General features: G+C 43.7%; 1 protein-coding gene across 7 annotated transcripts in view; it reads left to right on the top strand.

Annotated features, from left to right (window-relative positions):
* The window catches only part of PHACTR1 (phosphatase and actin regulator 1), a 305,056-nt gene that overhangs the window by 228,490 nt on the left and 60,767 nt on the right, over positions 1-15,799 (top strand). For 6 of the 7 annotated variants that reach the window (XM_035319553.1, XM_035319552.1, XM_035319551.1 and 3 more), the window contains 2 exons: positions 3,701-3,886; positions 4,899-5,105. In XM_035319553.1, the coding sequence (XP_035175444.1) occupies positions 3,701-3,886; positions 4,899-5,105 (393 nt within the window). The remainder of the gene's footprint in view (positions 1-3,700; positions 3,887-4,898; positions 5,106-15,799) is intronic. The other variant, XM_035319555.1, reaches the window with a different exon arrangement.

Raw genomic sequence — 15,799 nt, 5'->3', positions numbered from 1 at the left:
GCATCTTCTGTGCCAAGAGGCATCTTGTACAGACAATAGTTGGAGTCATAATGTTAAATCTCTTAGTCTCCCATTCCTAAGACTCAGGCCCATGAGTGGGTAATTTTGCCTTGTTCTTTCTTAAAATAATCTGAACATACAACAGGAAAATTAATATGGATAGACTGACCTAAGAACAGAAATTCTGGATCTGCAGTGCACTTAGTATTGTTTTATCACCTATGTTGAAGAACAGAATTAGCCGGTTTGCCTGTTACTTAAAATGACACTGACCTGTTTGCTTCAGGATTTGCTGGCTTTTCAGATGACTTTGTGGTCCAGCAGGTGACAGTTAGCAGAGCGCAGTAAATCACAGCGTTCACACATGGGAGAATCACTGCAGTCCCTCTGCTATATTTGGGAAACAAGAAATGCTTTTATCACTTAAGTGACCCCCATACTTAAACTATTCAAGTGAAACCGCTCCAGACTGAACTGCAGAGAGCTCACTTCTTGGCAAGGGCCATAATCATGACTGAATAAGTTTCTGCTATTTCAAGGGTTGTGTGACTTGCATCTTCTGAAAATGTGGGCAAAGATTGCATTTTTTTTCAAATACTGTGTACTTTTAGAAAAACAGTGTATTGAAGAAATATCTGGTCAGATGCCTGCTGTTCTAATAGTTTGCAGGCAGGCAGAACCAAGAGCTCGAATACATAGGTGAACAGTTTTGATTCTCATAAGAAGTTGTAACCATCACTAAAGCATCTGTCTTTATAGATGCCCAGTGTGCTATGGGCAAAGAATTAAAAGCTACATGTAATATTTTGATACATCTTGATTCATGTGAACATAGACAAGGTTCCTGTACTAAGAAATTTCTGAACAGGAGCATAGTAACTGCTTGCTTCAGAGATGATGATGCAGTGGTTCCTCAAAGGAAGCATGTGCAGTCTTCATCTTTTGCACATTTCTATTTTTGTACTGTCCATCTATTCAAAATTAGGGTTTAAAAACCCAAATTTCAGGTTTCCTAAACCCTGACAGGGCTTGAAAATGTTTTGTGAGTGATAAACCTCAAGCAAGAGCACTCGATTTTCCATCATTTAGCCCAAGGGGGCCACAGCAGAGAAGGGCATGGGCATGCCTTGCCCTTCCTAGCCTTCTCCATTGAGAATATTTGCCTGGACATTCTTACTCGAGAGAAGGCCAGTACCAAAGACAACCCAAAATGGAAAATAACACAAGATTTAGAATTCTCTGTATCATTTTGGCTCAGCCATTTGTCTATGGAAGGAGCACATGAGCTTTACATTCATCAAACAGATAGGAAGTTCCCTATTCCAAGGCATTCAGAGTCAAAAGACACAGTGAGAACATAGGCAGAGCTCCAAAGAAAATAAACAACAAAAGGATCAATCCGTACCAGCTATCATGATGCACTATGGCCTGCAAGTAATTTTCAAAAAATACCCAGAAGTAGAAATGGCAGATGAGTTCATGAATACAAACTGTGCTTAAGGTCCACATCTTTTGAACATATCATCTATGTATTTCTGGGCTCTCACCCTGTGCTGTTATTTTCACATGCAAGGCTGAACCAAAACATTTGGGTAGAGCCCTTGCATAAGAGAAATTCCTCTGAGGTTCTGCTTGTTCCATCACTCTGAGTGTGCAGAGCATCCTGGTTAACAGAGCAGCACCTTCTTGTGCTCCTTTTGCTGCAGAGTTCACATTACTGATTTTGGTCCAGTCCAGATCATGCTGACTAGCACACTGCCTGCAGCATCAAAGCTCATGCATTTAGGGACAGTTGATCTCCATTTAGTAACAGCAGGCTCTCAGAAAATGCAGCAAAGGAATTCGCAAGTTTGAGAACAAAAGATTACATATGTTATCACTGTGCAAAATTAAACTCATAGCCAGTTCCTGAAGACTAATCAATTCATCCATATATATGTCATAACTGCATTACTAAGATTATTTTCATTTGTATGTCAGCTAACTGAAATAGCATTTAGTACTTTAAAAATAGCAATTAATTTGCCTTTTATGTCTGGTTGTCAGGCATGCCTCTGATCCAGGATTAATTCACGCTAAGAGATTCTTCACTCTACAGATGATGATTTTCATCACCTTCTTTGATCTGTTTACTGTGTTTTAGCAGTTCCTGATGTAGTTCTTCTTTAAGCAAGATCAGATTTAGTGTATATATTTCAGTCATTATTCTGTGTCATGTCTGATGATTTCAGTCAAATTCGAGGATGAATTTTAGAGTCTAAATGAAGATTAGGGTTTTTCAGAGGGAAGATTAAAATAGGTTATGTTGTCAATAAAGAGAGCTGTCACACTTGCTATTATGACAAAAAGTAAAAGTCAAAATTTTCTCTCACTTTGCTTTTTTTGAAATAGTAAACCTTCAACAGATGATTTGAATGCTGTCTTCTCAAGCCATGCTGAATATACCTTGATAAATGCAAAGTGCATTTAAGATAGTAAGATTTCAATGTTACAATTGGCATCTCCATAAAAAATGTGTAGATATCCCTAAAAAGATATCCCTAAAGCAGTAATGTGGGTAATCACAGTTGCCCAAAAATCAAGAACCAGATCCTGAAATCCTGAGTTTGACTTAAAAATAATTTGAAAGCATAGAAAAACTAGGCTCTCTTTATTTGCCTGCTGGCTTTTTTGGTGTGTTTTTTTTTTTTTTTTTTGCTTTACAGGTCACATTTTGGATTTGTATTCAGGCTTCTACTCATAAACATAAGAGATGAACACTTTATAAAATTGTAATTGAGATACCTGTGCAGTCATTGCCTCCAGGTATCACAGTGCTGTGCATAACAAGTTCTGAGATAAAAATCATGCAGGTTGACACCGTGAAGAATGATCTGATCCTTCCCTTCTGTTCTATATTATTTCTAATGTGAAGTGGTGTTTGATAGAAAAGAAACGAACAATTGCTGTTACAGAAATTTTTGACCGTATGGAGAAGTTATTATTAATAACTTTAAAAACAGACTTTCTAAATTGAATCCACTATATCCCAGTATCAAGACCTTTCACTAGGCAACTATAAAAATTGTTCTCTCCCTTACTTATAGTCTTGATCATGCTGGGAGACTATAATAGTTTTATTGGTATATAAAATAGCGACATACTTCTGTGATTCCGCTTGTGTCCCTTATAGTATTAAAAATGCTGTAAGGGAACAATGCTCACTATTATTATTATTAAAATATTATTAATTATGTATTGTGTTCCAGTCCATTCTCTTTTCTGACTTTACAGTTTTAACAGAGACAGGGTAAATAAATTTTATGGCCCTATCAGATGGAGGATGATCATGCAGCTTAGACCATGGATCATAATGACAAGCCTAGGGATAAGCAAAGGATCAACACAGTTATTTGGCAGATCTTTCCCAAGTCTTAATAACCCTGTAAGACAAATGAAATGCTGTTGGACTTCTATGAAACTGTTGTGGACAGAACATCGTTCAGACATCTCCAAAAATTGCTCAGCACAAGTTTTATTTTTGAGATAAAAAACATATTGTTTTGATTATTATCCTGTGTCTCCTATGTACATACAATGACTTAGTTCAGGTTCTTCATTCTCAAGCAAGCTATTGGAGAAAGCAGATTTCATTTCAAATTCTTTCTGTATCTTATTTTTGTCTTCTGTTGTCATTGTGCTTTCCTCCAAATATGAACAGATGGGGAACTTTCCATACCAAATGATGAAGGAGCTTTGGAGAATGGGCAGCCTCTGGGCTGTGGACCAGTACTGAGCTCCAGCCAAGTATCACTTCCAGCCCTAGCAGAACTGGAGTCAGGTTCTGCACCTGGGGAACCCTGCTCATACGAGGTGCTCCCAACCACAGAGATCATGGATGGGGCAGGTAACATCTTGTTTTCAGTATGACATAGCTACTTTAAGCAGTTTGAAACAGATTTTTGATCTCTTACCTTGGTGGGTAGCCCTGAGAAACCATTGTTGAAGACCAAGTTCTTCTGGTGGAGAAGGAGCATACAAATTATCACTGGGTGCTCCATGAGAAATTTTGACTGTAGCAGCATAGCAGTACTTCTGCTATGTACTCTACTTCTACACTAGTAACCTCTTGCAAGTCAGGCAAAGTCCTTGCATTTTTGTGAACATTTAAGAGTAGATTTCTAACTGTCATACTACTTCTCAGTTGTGCCAATGAGCTCTAGAGGGCTGGTAACATTTTTAAACCCTGGGGTATGTCATTTCCTTTACCTGCTGCATGGTGTTGGGTGACATTCACATCACACATGTTCCAGTAGTTAACACAGCCAGCTGCACCATCCTAGGTGAGGCTCTCTGTACTTCTTCCCTAGCCCATAGAGACAGCAATACTGTATATCTAGGTTAACTCTTCTTCCTGCATCACTTAATGTTGAAGTTGTGGATGAAGGTCAAGTGAGGAAAAGTGACTAGTAGAAGCACTCTTCCATGATCATGTACAGCTGTGCAGCCTCTTTGGAATGGAATAGCCCCCGAGAGGTGCTTTTACAGTTATAGGATAAATTTGAAGACTGCCTGCTAACATATCTGGTCCTGAGCAAGCTGTGGTGATAGACCATCTGAGATGTGACATTTTAAGCTCTTAATATGTGCTCAAGATGTGGGAATATGTCCCAGCTCAGCATAAGGGAGCTGACTTCTGACAGAGGTAATGGGAAATTCAGCTGTTGTCTAGATGCGTGTTACTCTTTCTCTCTTTTTGTCTCTTTCTCTATTTTCTTCTGTGTTAATATGTTTGAGTGAATTCTATTAGTCAGTCCTAATCCTCATTCCTGCACTGCTTTTCCTGTCTTACAATGTCTGTATCCACTGCTGCTTTGCTCATAACGTTGTTGTGTCTATGATGTGGTTGTGTCCTCCAGTGTCTGAAGAGAATCCCACATCCAATGAATCCAGCATCCTCCTGTCCCAAGATCCTACAGCTAAGCCAGTCCTGCTACTTCCCCAAAAAAAATCTGCTGCTTTCCCTGGAGACCATGAGGACACCCCAGTGAAACAGTTGTCCCTCCTCAAACAGCCCCCTGCCCTGCCTCCTAAACCTATTGCCAGGATTGCCAGCCACTTAACTGGTAAGTAGGTGTTCCTAGACCCTCAGCACCACCATACCCCTTATAGGAAAAACTTGCCCTTATAGCAAAGTCCTCAATGTACTTCCGTAAACCTGTTTGCACATGTTGTCGTGTGTACTAGTAATGTGTGTGTGTTGCACCTAGGGCAGGGATCACAAACCATTTTCAGACTATACCATCATCAAGGTTGCTTCAGGACTCTTTCCTTCTACTCCCTGTTTACCTAGTGCTACCATGACATTTCCTGACAAACCCTCCTCACTCTTATTTATCAAGATGTACCATCACCACAAAAATGGCAGGATGGGAAAGGAAGTAACAGTAAAATACAAGAATATCTTTAAATACTTTTGTTGTGGTTTAACCCGGCCTGCAGCTAAACACCACACAGCCGTTTGCTCACACTCCCCCCTCCCTCTCTGGGATGGGGGAGAAAAATGGGAAAGTGAAGCCTGTGAGTTGAGATATAGACAGTTTATTAAGATAGGAAATAATAATAATAATAGTGTGTACGAAACAAGTGATGCACAATGCAATTGCTCACCACCCACTGACCGATGCCCAGCCTATCCCCAAGCAGCCGGCCCCCCCACCCCAGCTAGCCACCCCTATATATTGTTTAGCATGATGTCAGATGATATGGAATACCCCTTTGGCCAGTTTGAGTCAGCTGTCCTGGGTCTGTCCCCTCCCAGCCCTAGCCTTCGCGCTGGCAGGACAGAGCGAGAAGCTGAAAAGTCCTTGGCTTAGTGTAAGCACTGCTCTGCAACAATTAAAACATCAATGTGTTATCAACATTTTTCTCATCCTAATCCAAAACATAGCACCCTACCAGCTACTAGGAGGAAAATTAACTCTATCCTAACTGAAACTAGGACAACTTTTAATGAGAAAAAGGGCAGGGCAGGGGGTAGGGTAGGTAGAAGGGAGAGGGAGAATTTTTCTTTTGTCTTGTTGCTTCTACCCTCAACTGACATATGGGCAGGTCACCCCAGACACATTCCCTGTATCTTTCCGTATATTTCTCTTTTGTCAAGCCCCTTGATCCTTACACAGGCCGTTCTATCACCTGCCTTCTTACCATTTTCCTTCCCTGCTCACACGACCTGCCCACCTGCTCCCCTTTCCACCCCAGCTCTAACTATTCCCCTCCTACTGATGAGTCCTGCTGATGACGGGCAGCTCCAGTTCCCACTGACTAGGATTTTGGTGTTCTACAGATTATGCTGCTGTTTCTCTCTCTCTGCATGCCAGCTAGAAACAAATCAGCTTCTTTTTTTGTGTCCCAGATGTTTTACAAGTGTCCACGCTCTCTGGGATTCAAAGCTTTAGACACCTGTGGAAGGAGGATTGGTGGATCTTACCTGACCAGTCTCCGCTCTCCAGTCTGTCATTTAGGCCACTGAAGCAGAGGATTATTGCACTTATACAGACCAAAAAGGGCTCCCTAAGTCCTTACCTACATCCTTTGAACAGTCTGTTCATAATTGCAGCTGCTTTCCAGGAGGCAGCACCTTGAAATCCCACGCTCAGGCCGAGGTGTGGTGCATCTCTGTACTGAGGCAGCTCCTGGTCTCTAACTGGGCTGCTCTTCTGGCATTAATGCTGCTCCAGCCTTTTCAGGACTAATGTGAGAAATGCTCAGTCCACATTAATACACATTAATACATTCTAGGTACTTTTTTTTTTCCCTGTCAGTTAATGTGTGTTTAATTTAGGTTAAGAAATATATCAGGAAAGAGCTCATTAGGGAAGAATGTGTTCTGATTTTCTTTCATATCTCTATGTAGTCTCTTCATGTTTCTGTTTGGGTTGCTACACATTTTCTTCTGTATAGTTTTGTTCATTATATGTGGAATCTCTTTACTTTCTTGCCTACAAAATCTGCACGTAAGGACTATTTTTTGCCTTATACTACAAAACAAATTGGCAGTTCTGCAACCTGGAAAGCCATGCGGCAGAATTGCTGGCTTCAGGTGAGGACAACACCAGCTTCCTGTATCTCCCATAACACTCTGTTCCAATTATAAGAAGCTGCTCAGAAATGAGGCCAACATGAAGAAATTTAAAAGAAAATTAAAAATAATAATGAAAAAAGGAATAGTGTAGGAAAAACCTCTGGCAATAAATATCTATCATACATAAGGCTTCCCTCTGCATGAGATAGCAGAATTACAGGATGGGTGCTACTGATAGTTGTTTTTTTCAGCTGGTAATTTTGTTTGAAGTAGTACCATTCTCAAGCTATCAGCATAAATTAATTGCTTGATGGTAACAACTTTTCCAATGAAAGTGAAACAGAGCTGTCTTCTCTTAGTTCATGATAACTATTACTGGTCTCTCATCCACTTCTAAATGATCTCTTGTATGCACATATACACAGACATTGGCAGCTAGCCCTGCTAGAAGTGAAAGCCTTATTTATACATATTTTATAAATAAGAGCACTGAGTTTATTCTTAAGGGTCCATTTACTTGGGTGGTCTAAGGATATACATGTTGTTCAATGTATTGTGTTCTTCACTGGTAATTATATTAGCCATGTATAATCTTTGAAAATGAGCAATCAATCCTAATGAAGCACCCTCATCAGTGAGAAGCAGAATTAATGCTATTCTTTTGCTAATTACTCCAGACATCCTCAGCTTGTGTGTGAGAAAACAGGTAAAATCTGAATTCTGGCATTCAAGGTGAAGACTTTTCTCATTGCATACCCATTTTTCTACTAAATATTTTTTGAGAGAGTTGAAGGACAAATTAAGACATACCAAGCATGACTAGTGAGAAGTTACAGTGGTTAATGGTCTGGAAGCTCTGTTCAAGAAGACTGCAAGAGGCAATGTGATGGTACGCATCTGAGTTGGAAGATGCAAAGCTGCCTCTTAACTTCAGTCTTAAGACAGTTACGTATATGTACATGTATATGTAAAGAAAAATATGCTTTATACAAATATAAATGAGAATATAGTATTATAAAATCAAATCACTATAGGCATAGTCAGCATAAAATTAGAAAAAAAAAAAAAAAAGAGAGAAAAAAATATATTAAACACACAACGTGAGGGAAGAAAAGCTTCCTGTGAGTCCAACCACATTCTTGCTGAGAACTTGTCCTGAAGTTCTTCAGGTTTAAAGGTATGAAAAAGGTATGAAGATACAAAGTTCTTCAGGTAAAGGTATGAAGATTGACTCAGGATTTGCCAAAGAGTGTAATACAGGGTTTAGGAAAGGGAGAGGAACAATCCTCACCTCTAAAAGCATTTGTGAACCATCTCAGATAGCTCTGTGCCTGTGTCATGAGAAAGATTGGCCTTTCCCTTGATAAGAAATGCACATAAAAGTGCAGGACTAAAATAAGCAAGCAAAAGCACATTTAATTTTGTGGAGGGTGAAAATGAAATATTGGTTTTAAAAGTGATAGGAAGAGAGAATTGCCAGTAGCAAATATAAATGAGACGGCCTTAGCATGCATCTTCTCTAGCTCAGGTACTGTGGGGATGGGACAGCAGAGGAATGGGGACAGAGCCAAAAGCAGACGGCAGAGCAGACACTGAGAGTGATGCCACCACCACTGCAGAAGTGTGCTTGGTACTTTACTTAATGCCATCCCCCAATGGTCTTGGTGATGCTGCATCCACAGGGAATGTCCCTGTCACAGTACTGGGTGTGGAAATACCAACACAGCCTCTCTCTCTACTTTTTCCTCCATTGGAGTGAAGCAGTATGCCTCTCTTAATCAGTGATTCCTTCATAGCACAAGACAGGCAACCCTAGCAGAAAAATATGATTTTAAAATCTTTCGATACCATTGCTCCACTGCTCTGCATTCCCTGTTGGCCAGTTACCGCCTGGTGAGCCTTCCAAATATGATCATTATTATATATGATCACAACCTTCATTGGCAGAATTTCTTTAATCATTTTAATTCCCCAATATCGACATGCAGTACTCAGGCATTTAGAACAACACTTGCACCATCCCTTATTTGGTTAAAAATTGAGGAGGAAGTGAAATCATCTCCTGGGACAAAATGTAACTGGACTGCCAGGATTAAGTCCCCACATTACCATAAAATCTTCAATGGCCAAAAGCGACAAGAATACTGGTCATATATGATTTGATAGACAGCATACCCCAGTGGTATGAAGCTCATTTTGGTCCTGATTCATGAAGTGGTTACACCACAGATGATGAAATTAATCAGATAGTATTAATCAGATAGTTTCTATTGAAAGAACTGAATTACCAGTTACCCATAAAGTCCCCTAAAACTTCAGAGAACAAATTATGTGCCACCAAGCAGAAGTCTCAGCAACACCTGAGTGTGTCTGAGTCTAAAATTAGCCTATTTTTATGTGAGGGTGTAGTGTGGCCACTAGGGATACACTACTAGGATGTATCTGGCCACTCAGCTGTTGTATTTAAGCTTTGAAAAACCTTTTCCATTCTATTGCTTTCTTCAGTCAACATTTTAAGGAGAGGCATGGCACACTTTTATTTCTGTGCCTTCTATTTATGTCTCTATAGAATAACAACTAATTCATAATTAGAGGCAAACATTTAACAGGATAGGAAACCCTGCAAACCCCCAAAGCTTCTGATAATGTGGACATGCCAAGGATGAGGTTTGAGAGTATGGTTGCTTGGTGCCCTGATGCATTGCAACAACACAGCTGATGATTAGTTACAGGGTCATGAAAGTACTACAAATTTTTCAGCAAATATTCTGTGCACTATTTTATAATCTGACAGTCACATATCTTAGAAGGCTTCTCTTTAGATGAGCCCATGAAATTACCCGAAAGCTTCCTGTTCTGTGACATTATCTCCTGCTGTCTGTTCTGGCAGGCTATATTTATGAAGACAGGTTACATTCATGAGGGGGCAATGGAGAATTCTCTTTTCACTGTGTGCTTGAAGGAGATACAGCAGAGCAAAAGTGGGTTTCCTTCACCAGCACATCCAAGTTCTCACAGGAAACTTGGCCCTGATGGAGTTACTCTCTCCACATTTCATCTGCCTGCTCTTACCTGGAGGGTAGTACCTAGCACATATAGGCAGCAGGAAATCTTTTCATCTTTGAAACCAAGGCTCTCTCAAGAGCCTTTCTAAGGCTCTGCAGGGAATTCATACAAACCTATACAGAGCTATAATTTTCAACCTTAAGTATGAGCATGCTCAGCTTATTTATGTTCTCTGAATGCAACAACCTACAACAGTTGGTCAGGGCTTTGACCAATTGGGTCTTGAAAATGTAAAATGACTGAACGACCTGTCTGGGCAAACCTATTGCACTGCTTGGTTCTTCTCATTTGGGCATAACACTTTATAATTCAGTCTTGAACCTCTCATTTCAATTTTTACCCATTGACTCTCCTCCTCCCACCATGTACCACTGTGAAGAGTTGATAACCTCCTTCTAGGTACTGGTGTGTTTCTGTTATGTCCCTCCCCAAGCTATCTTTTGTCCAGGATGAATAAACCCCAGTCCCTCAGCCAATCATAGGAACATAAAATGGTTTGGGTTGGAAGGGACCTTAAAGATCATCAAGTTCCACCCCCCTCTGCCATGGGTAGGGACAGTCCCCACTAGATCAGGTTACCCAAAGCCCCATCCAGCCTGACCTTGAACACTTCCAGGGTTGAAGCATCCACAGCTTCTCTGGGCAACCTGTGTCAGTGCCTCACCACCCTCTGAGTAAAGAATTTCTTCCCAATATCTAATCTAAATCTACTTTCATTTAGAATAAAGCCATTTCCCCTTGTCCTATCACTGTATTCCCTGACAGAGTCCCTCCCCAGCTTTCCTGTAGGTCCCCCTTTAGGTACAGGAAGGCTGCTATGAGATTTCCCCAGAGCCTTCTCTTCTGCAGGCTGACCAATCCCAACTCTCTCACCATTCACATCGTGACAGCCTTCTGCTGAATTCTTCTCAGTTTTTTTGTGTTACCTATACTGGGAGGCCCAAAACTTGATACAGTAATCTAGATAAAGTCTAAGGAGTGCTGAACAGAAGGGGGATAATCCCTTGATCTCTTGGCAGTGCTTCATGCAATCTAGGAGGCTATTGGCCTTTCTTGGCCTGCTGGCTACTGCTTGGCATCACAAGGAGTAAAGAAACAGCTTTCCTCACACTGGCAGGTTTGCAAACACAGCTAGCTCTGCCACACTCCCAGGATTCCTAGGTGTGCCCTCTTCCTCCAAGAGTAATTCCCAGGTGTGCTGGGGCAGAATCTGATCCAAATGGGCTTATCTAGCATCCCTGGTGGAGCAATATTTGCCACCATACATCCATAACTTCCTAGTATCCTATATGTAATGTGTATCTGCAATGTGTTCTGACCAATTCTCTAGCTATGTTCAGTGCCTGGGAAGACATTGAACCTGGTGTACCTGGTGTATAGCCCCAGTGTAACACAAACACTACAGGAGTGCCGTCCAGGGCAGATCTGCACAGGGAGTAAAAGCACATTTATCTCCCTAAAACACAAAACGAAATGCAGCAACTGTATGTATTAGCAAAATGATCTATAATGAAGAGGTAAGGGCTGACCTGCTTGTCATAGGTCTGATGTGCAGCAAATATTGTGGCTTGTACATATATTTTAAGTAATTTAATGTCATCAGCAGTGGGAAATCTAACATCTCTTTCATTAATTCTGGCACAGTTATTACTTAACCATGCATAGTTCTCAGTGGTCACAACCCTGCTGGGAACCAACATCTTGCAAAGATTGTTCATTATTCTCTTGAACATGAAGAGCCTAAGCCAGAAGAGATTAGTCAGACTTGCACACCTGGCTTCACACAGTTTGCTTCTCTTCTGTCACATTAGTGCTTTGTGTAATTGTTTAGGACTCTAGTAATGTTCCACTGAGAAGATGCTTAAAACAGATTCCTTGGTCATATTTCCCCTGTCCAGTTTCTTATTCATCTACAAAGGTCCACGTCTGATAGATACTACATGCTGGAGACAATAAGCATTTCACAGAATCACAGAATCACAGAACTGTAGGGGTTGGAAGGGACCTTGAAAGATCATCGGGTCCAACCCCCTGCCAAAGCAAGTCCCTCAGAGCAGGCTGCCCAGGTAGGTGTCCAGACGGGCCTTGAATATCTCCAGAGAAGGAGACTCTCTAGGCAGCCTGTTCCAGTGCTCCGTCACTCTCACCATGAAGTTCTTTCGCATGTCGGTGCGGAACTTCCTGTGTTCTATCTTGCAGCCATTGCCCTTGTCCTATCCCCACAAACCACTGAGAAGAGGTTAGCTACATCCTTCTGTCTCCCACCCCTCAGATATTTGTACACATTGATAAGATCCCCTCTCAGTCTTCTCTTCTCCAGGCTGACCAGACCCAGGTCTCTCAGCCTTTCTTCATAGGGAAGATGCTCCAGGCCTCGTATCATCTTTGTGGCCCTCCACTGCACTCTTTCCAGGAGATCCCTGTCTTTTTTGTACCGGGGAACCCAGAACTGGACACAGTACTCCAGGTGAGGCCTGACCAGGGCAGAGTAGAGGGGGAGGATCACCTCCCTTGACCTGCTGGCCACACTCTTTTCAATGCACGCCAGGATCCCAGTGGCCCTCTTGGCCACCAGGTTACACTGCTGGCTCATGGTCAACCTGTCATCCCCCAGGTCCCCCAGGTCCTTCTCCTCAGAGCTCCTCTCCAGCAGGTCATCCCCCAGCCTGTACTGATACTTCCGGTTGTTCCTTCCCAGGTGCAGGACTCTACACTTGCTCTTATTAAATCTCATTTGGTTTCTTCCTGCTCATCTCTCCAGCCGGTCCAGGTCTTGCTGAATGGCAGCACAGCCTTCTGGCAGACACTATTCCCTCATCAAGGTTGTCGATGAAGATGTTGAACAAGACCGGACCCAGCACCAACCCCTGGGAAACACCACTAGTCACAGGTCTCCAGCTGGACTCTGTACCATTGATCACCACCCTCTGAGCTCGTCTAGACAGCCAGTTCTCAACCCACCTTACTGTCCACTCCTCTATCTCACACTTTCTCAGCTTTGCTAGCAAGATGTCATGGAAGACAGAATCAAAAGCCTTGCTAAAGTCAAGGAAGATGATATCCACTGCTCTTCCCCCATCTACCCAGCTGGTGATGACATCATAGAAGGCAACGAGATCGGTCAAGCACGACTTCCCCTTGGTGAATCCATGCTGACTACACCTCATAACATTCTCCTCTTCCAATTGCTTGGACATGGCATCCAGAACAAGCTGCTTCAACACCTTTCCAGGGACAGAGGTGAGACTGACTGGCCTGTAGTTTCCCGGATCCTCCTTCTTGCCCTTCTTGAAGACCGGAGTGACATTGGCTATCCTCCAGTCTTCAGGCACCTCACCCCTTCTCCAGGACCTTTCAAAGCTGATGGAGAGCGGTTCGGCGATCACATCTGCCAGCTCCCTTAGCACACATGGATGCATCCCATGGGGACCCATGGATTTGTGTGCGTTGAGCCCACTCAGACGCTCCCAAACCACTCTCACGTCCACCGGGGGAGCTGTCCATTTCCCAGACCCTTTATCCTCTCACCAGGGGCGAGGAGTCCTGGGGGGAGTCCTTGAAGCAAAGAAAGCATTCAGTATCTCCGCCTTCTTGGTGTCTCCTGTGACCAGGACACCCCCCTCATTCAGCAAGGGACCCACATTATCCCTAGTCTTCCTTTTGCTGTTTACATGCTTGAAAAAACCCTTCTTATTATCACAGAATCACAGAATCACAGAATTTCTAGGTTGGAAGAGACCTCAAGATCATCGAGTCCAACCTCTAACCTAACACTAACAGTCCCCACTAAACCATATCCCTAAGCTCTACATCTAAACGTCTTTTGAAGACTTCCAGGGATGGTGACTCCACCACCTCCCTGGGCAGCCTGTTCCAATGCCTCACAACCCTTTCAGTAAAGAAGCTCTTCCTAACATCTAACCTAAAACTCCCCTGGCGCAACTTTAGCCCATTCCCCCTCGTCCTGTCACCAGGCACGTGGGAGAACAGGCCAACCCCCACCTCTCTACAGCCTCCTTTAAGGTATCTGTAGAGAGCGATAAGGTCACCCCTGAGCCTCCTCTTCTCCAGGCTGAATAAGCCCAGCTCCTCCAGCCGCTCCTCGTAGGACTTGTTCTCCAGGCCCCTCACCAGCTTCGTCGCCCTTCTTTGGACCCGCTCAAGCACCTCGATGTCCTTCTTGTAGCGAGGGGCCCAAAACTGAACACAGTACTCGAGGTGCGGCCTCACCAGAGCCGAGTACAGGGGGACGATCACCTCCCTAGCCCTGCTGGTCACACTATTTCTGATACAAGCCAGGATGCCGTTGGCCTTCTTGGCCACCTGAGCACACTGCTGGCTCATATTCAGCCGACTGTCCACTATCACTCCCAGGTCCTTCTCCGCCTGGCAGCTCTCCAACCACTCATCTCCCAGCCTGTAGCTCTGCTTGGGGTTATTACGCCCCAGGTGCAGGACCCGGCACTTGGCCTTGTTAAACTTCATGCAGTTGACCTCAGCCCATCGGTGCAGCCTATCCAGATCCTCCTGCAGAGCCTTCCTACCCTCGAGCAGATCGACACACGCACCTAACTTGGTGTCATCTGCAAACTTACTGAGGGTGCACTCAGTGCCCTCGTCCAGATCATTGATGAAGATGTTAAAGAGGACCGGCCCCAGCACCGAGCCCTGGGGGACGCCACTAGTGACTGGCCTCCAACTGGACTTGACTCCATTTACCACAACTCTTTGGGCCCGGCTATCCAGCCAGTTTCTAACCCAATGAAGCGTGCACCAGTCCAAGCCAAGAGCAGCCAGTTTCTTGAGGAGAATGCTGTGGGAGACGGTGTCAAAAGCCTTGCTGAAGTCAAGGTAGACCACATCCACAGCCTTTCCCTCGTCCACCCAGCGCGACACTTTGTCATAGAAGGAGATCAGGTTCGTCAAGCAGGACCTGCCTTCCACAAACCCATGCTGACTGGGCCCGATCGCCTGCTTGCCCTTCAAGTGCCGCATAATGACTCCCAAGAGGATCTGCTCCATGAGCTTCCCTGGTACTGAGGTCAAACTGACAGGCCTGTAGTTCCCCGGGTCAGCCCTCCGGCCCTTCTTGTAGATGGGCGTCACATTCGCCAGCCGCCAGTCAGCTGGGACCTCCCCCGATAGCCAGGACTGCTGATAAATGATGGATAGTGGCTTGGCCAGCTCCTCTGCCAGTTCTCTCAGTACCCTTGGGTGGATCCCATCCGGCCCCATTGACTTGTGCACATCCAAGTGCTGTAGCAGGTCACCAACCAGTTCTTCGTGGATGGTGAGGGCCACATCCTGCTCCCCATCCCCTTCCACCAGCTCAGGGTACTGGGAATCCAGAGAACAACCGGTATTGCCGCTAAAGACTGAGGCAAAGAAGGCATTGAGCACCTCCGCCTTTTCCTCATCTTTTGTAACTAAGTTTCCCCCTGCATCCAGTAAAGGATGGAGATTCTCCTTTGTCCTCCTTTTTGTGTTGACGTATTTATAAAAGCGTTTTTTGTTATCTTTAACGGCAGTAGCCAGATTGAGTTCCAGATGAGCTTTGGCCTTCCTAATTTTGTCCCTGCACAGCCTCGCTACATCCTTATAGTCCTCCCTAGTGGCCTGCCCACTTTTCCAAAGATTATAAACCCTCTTTTTTCTCCTAAGCTCAAGCCA

The sequence above is a fragment of the Oxyura jamaicensis genome, chromosome 2, assembly GCF_011077185.1.
Source record: "Oxyura jamaicensis isolate SHBP4307 breed ruddy duck chromosome 2, BPBGC_Ojam_1.0, whole genome shotgun sequence".
NCBI classification, from domain to species: Eukaryota; Metazoa; Chordata; class Aves; order Anseriformes; family Anatidae; genus Oxyura; species Oxyura jamaicensis.
This window is presented reverse-complemented; position numbering and strand designations above follow the sequence as displayed.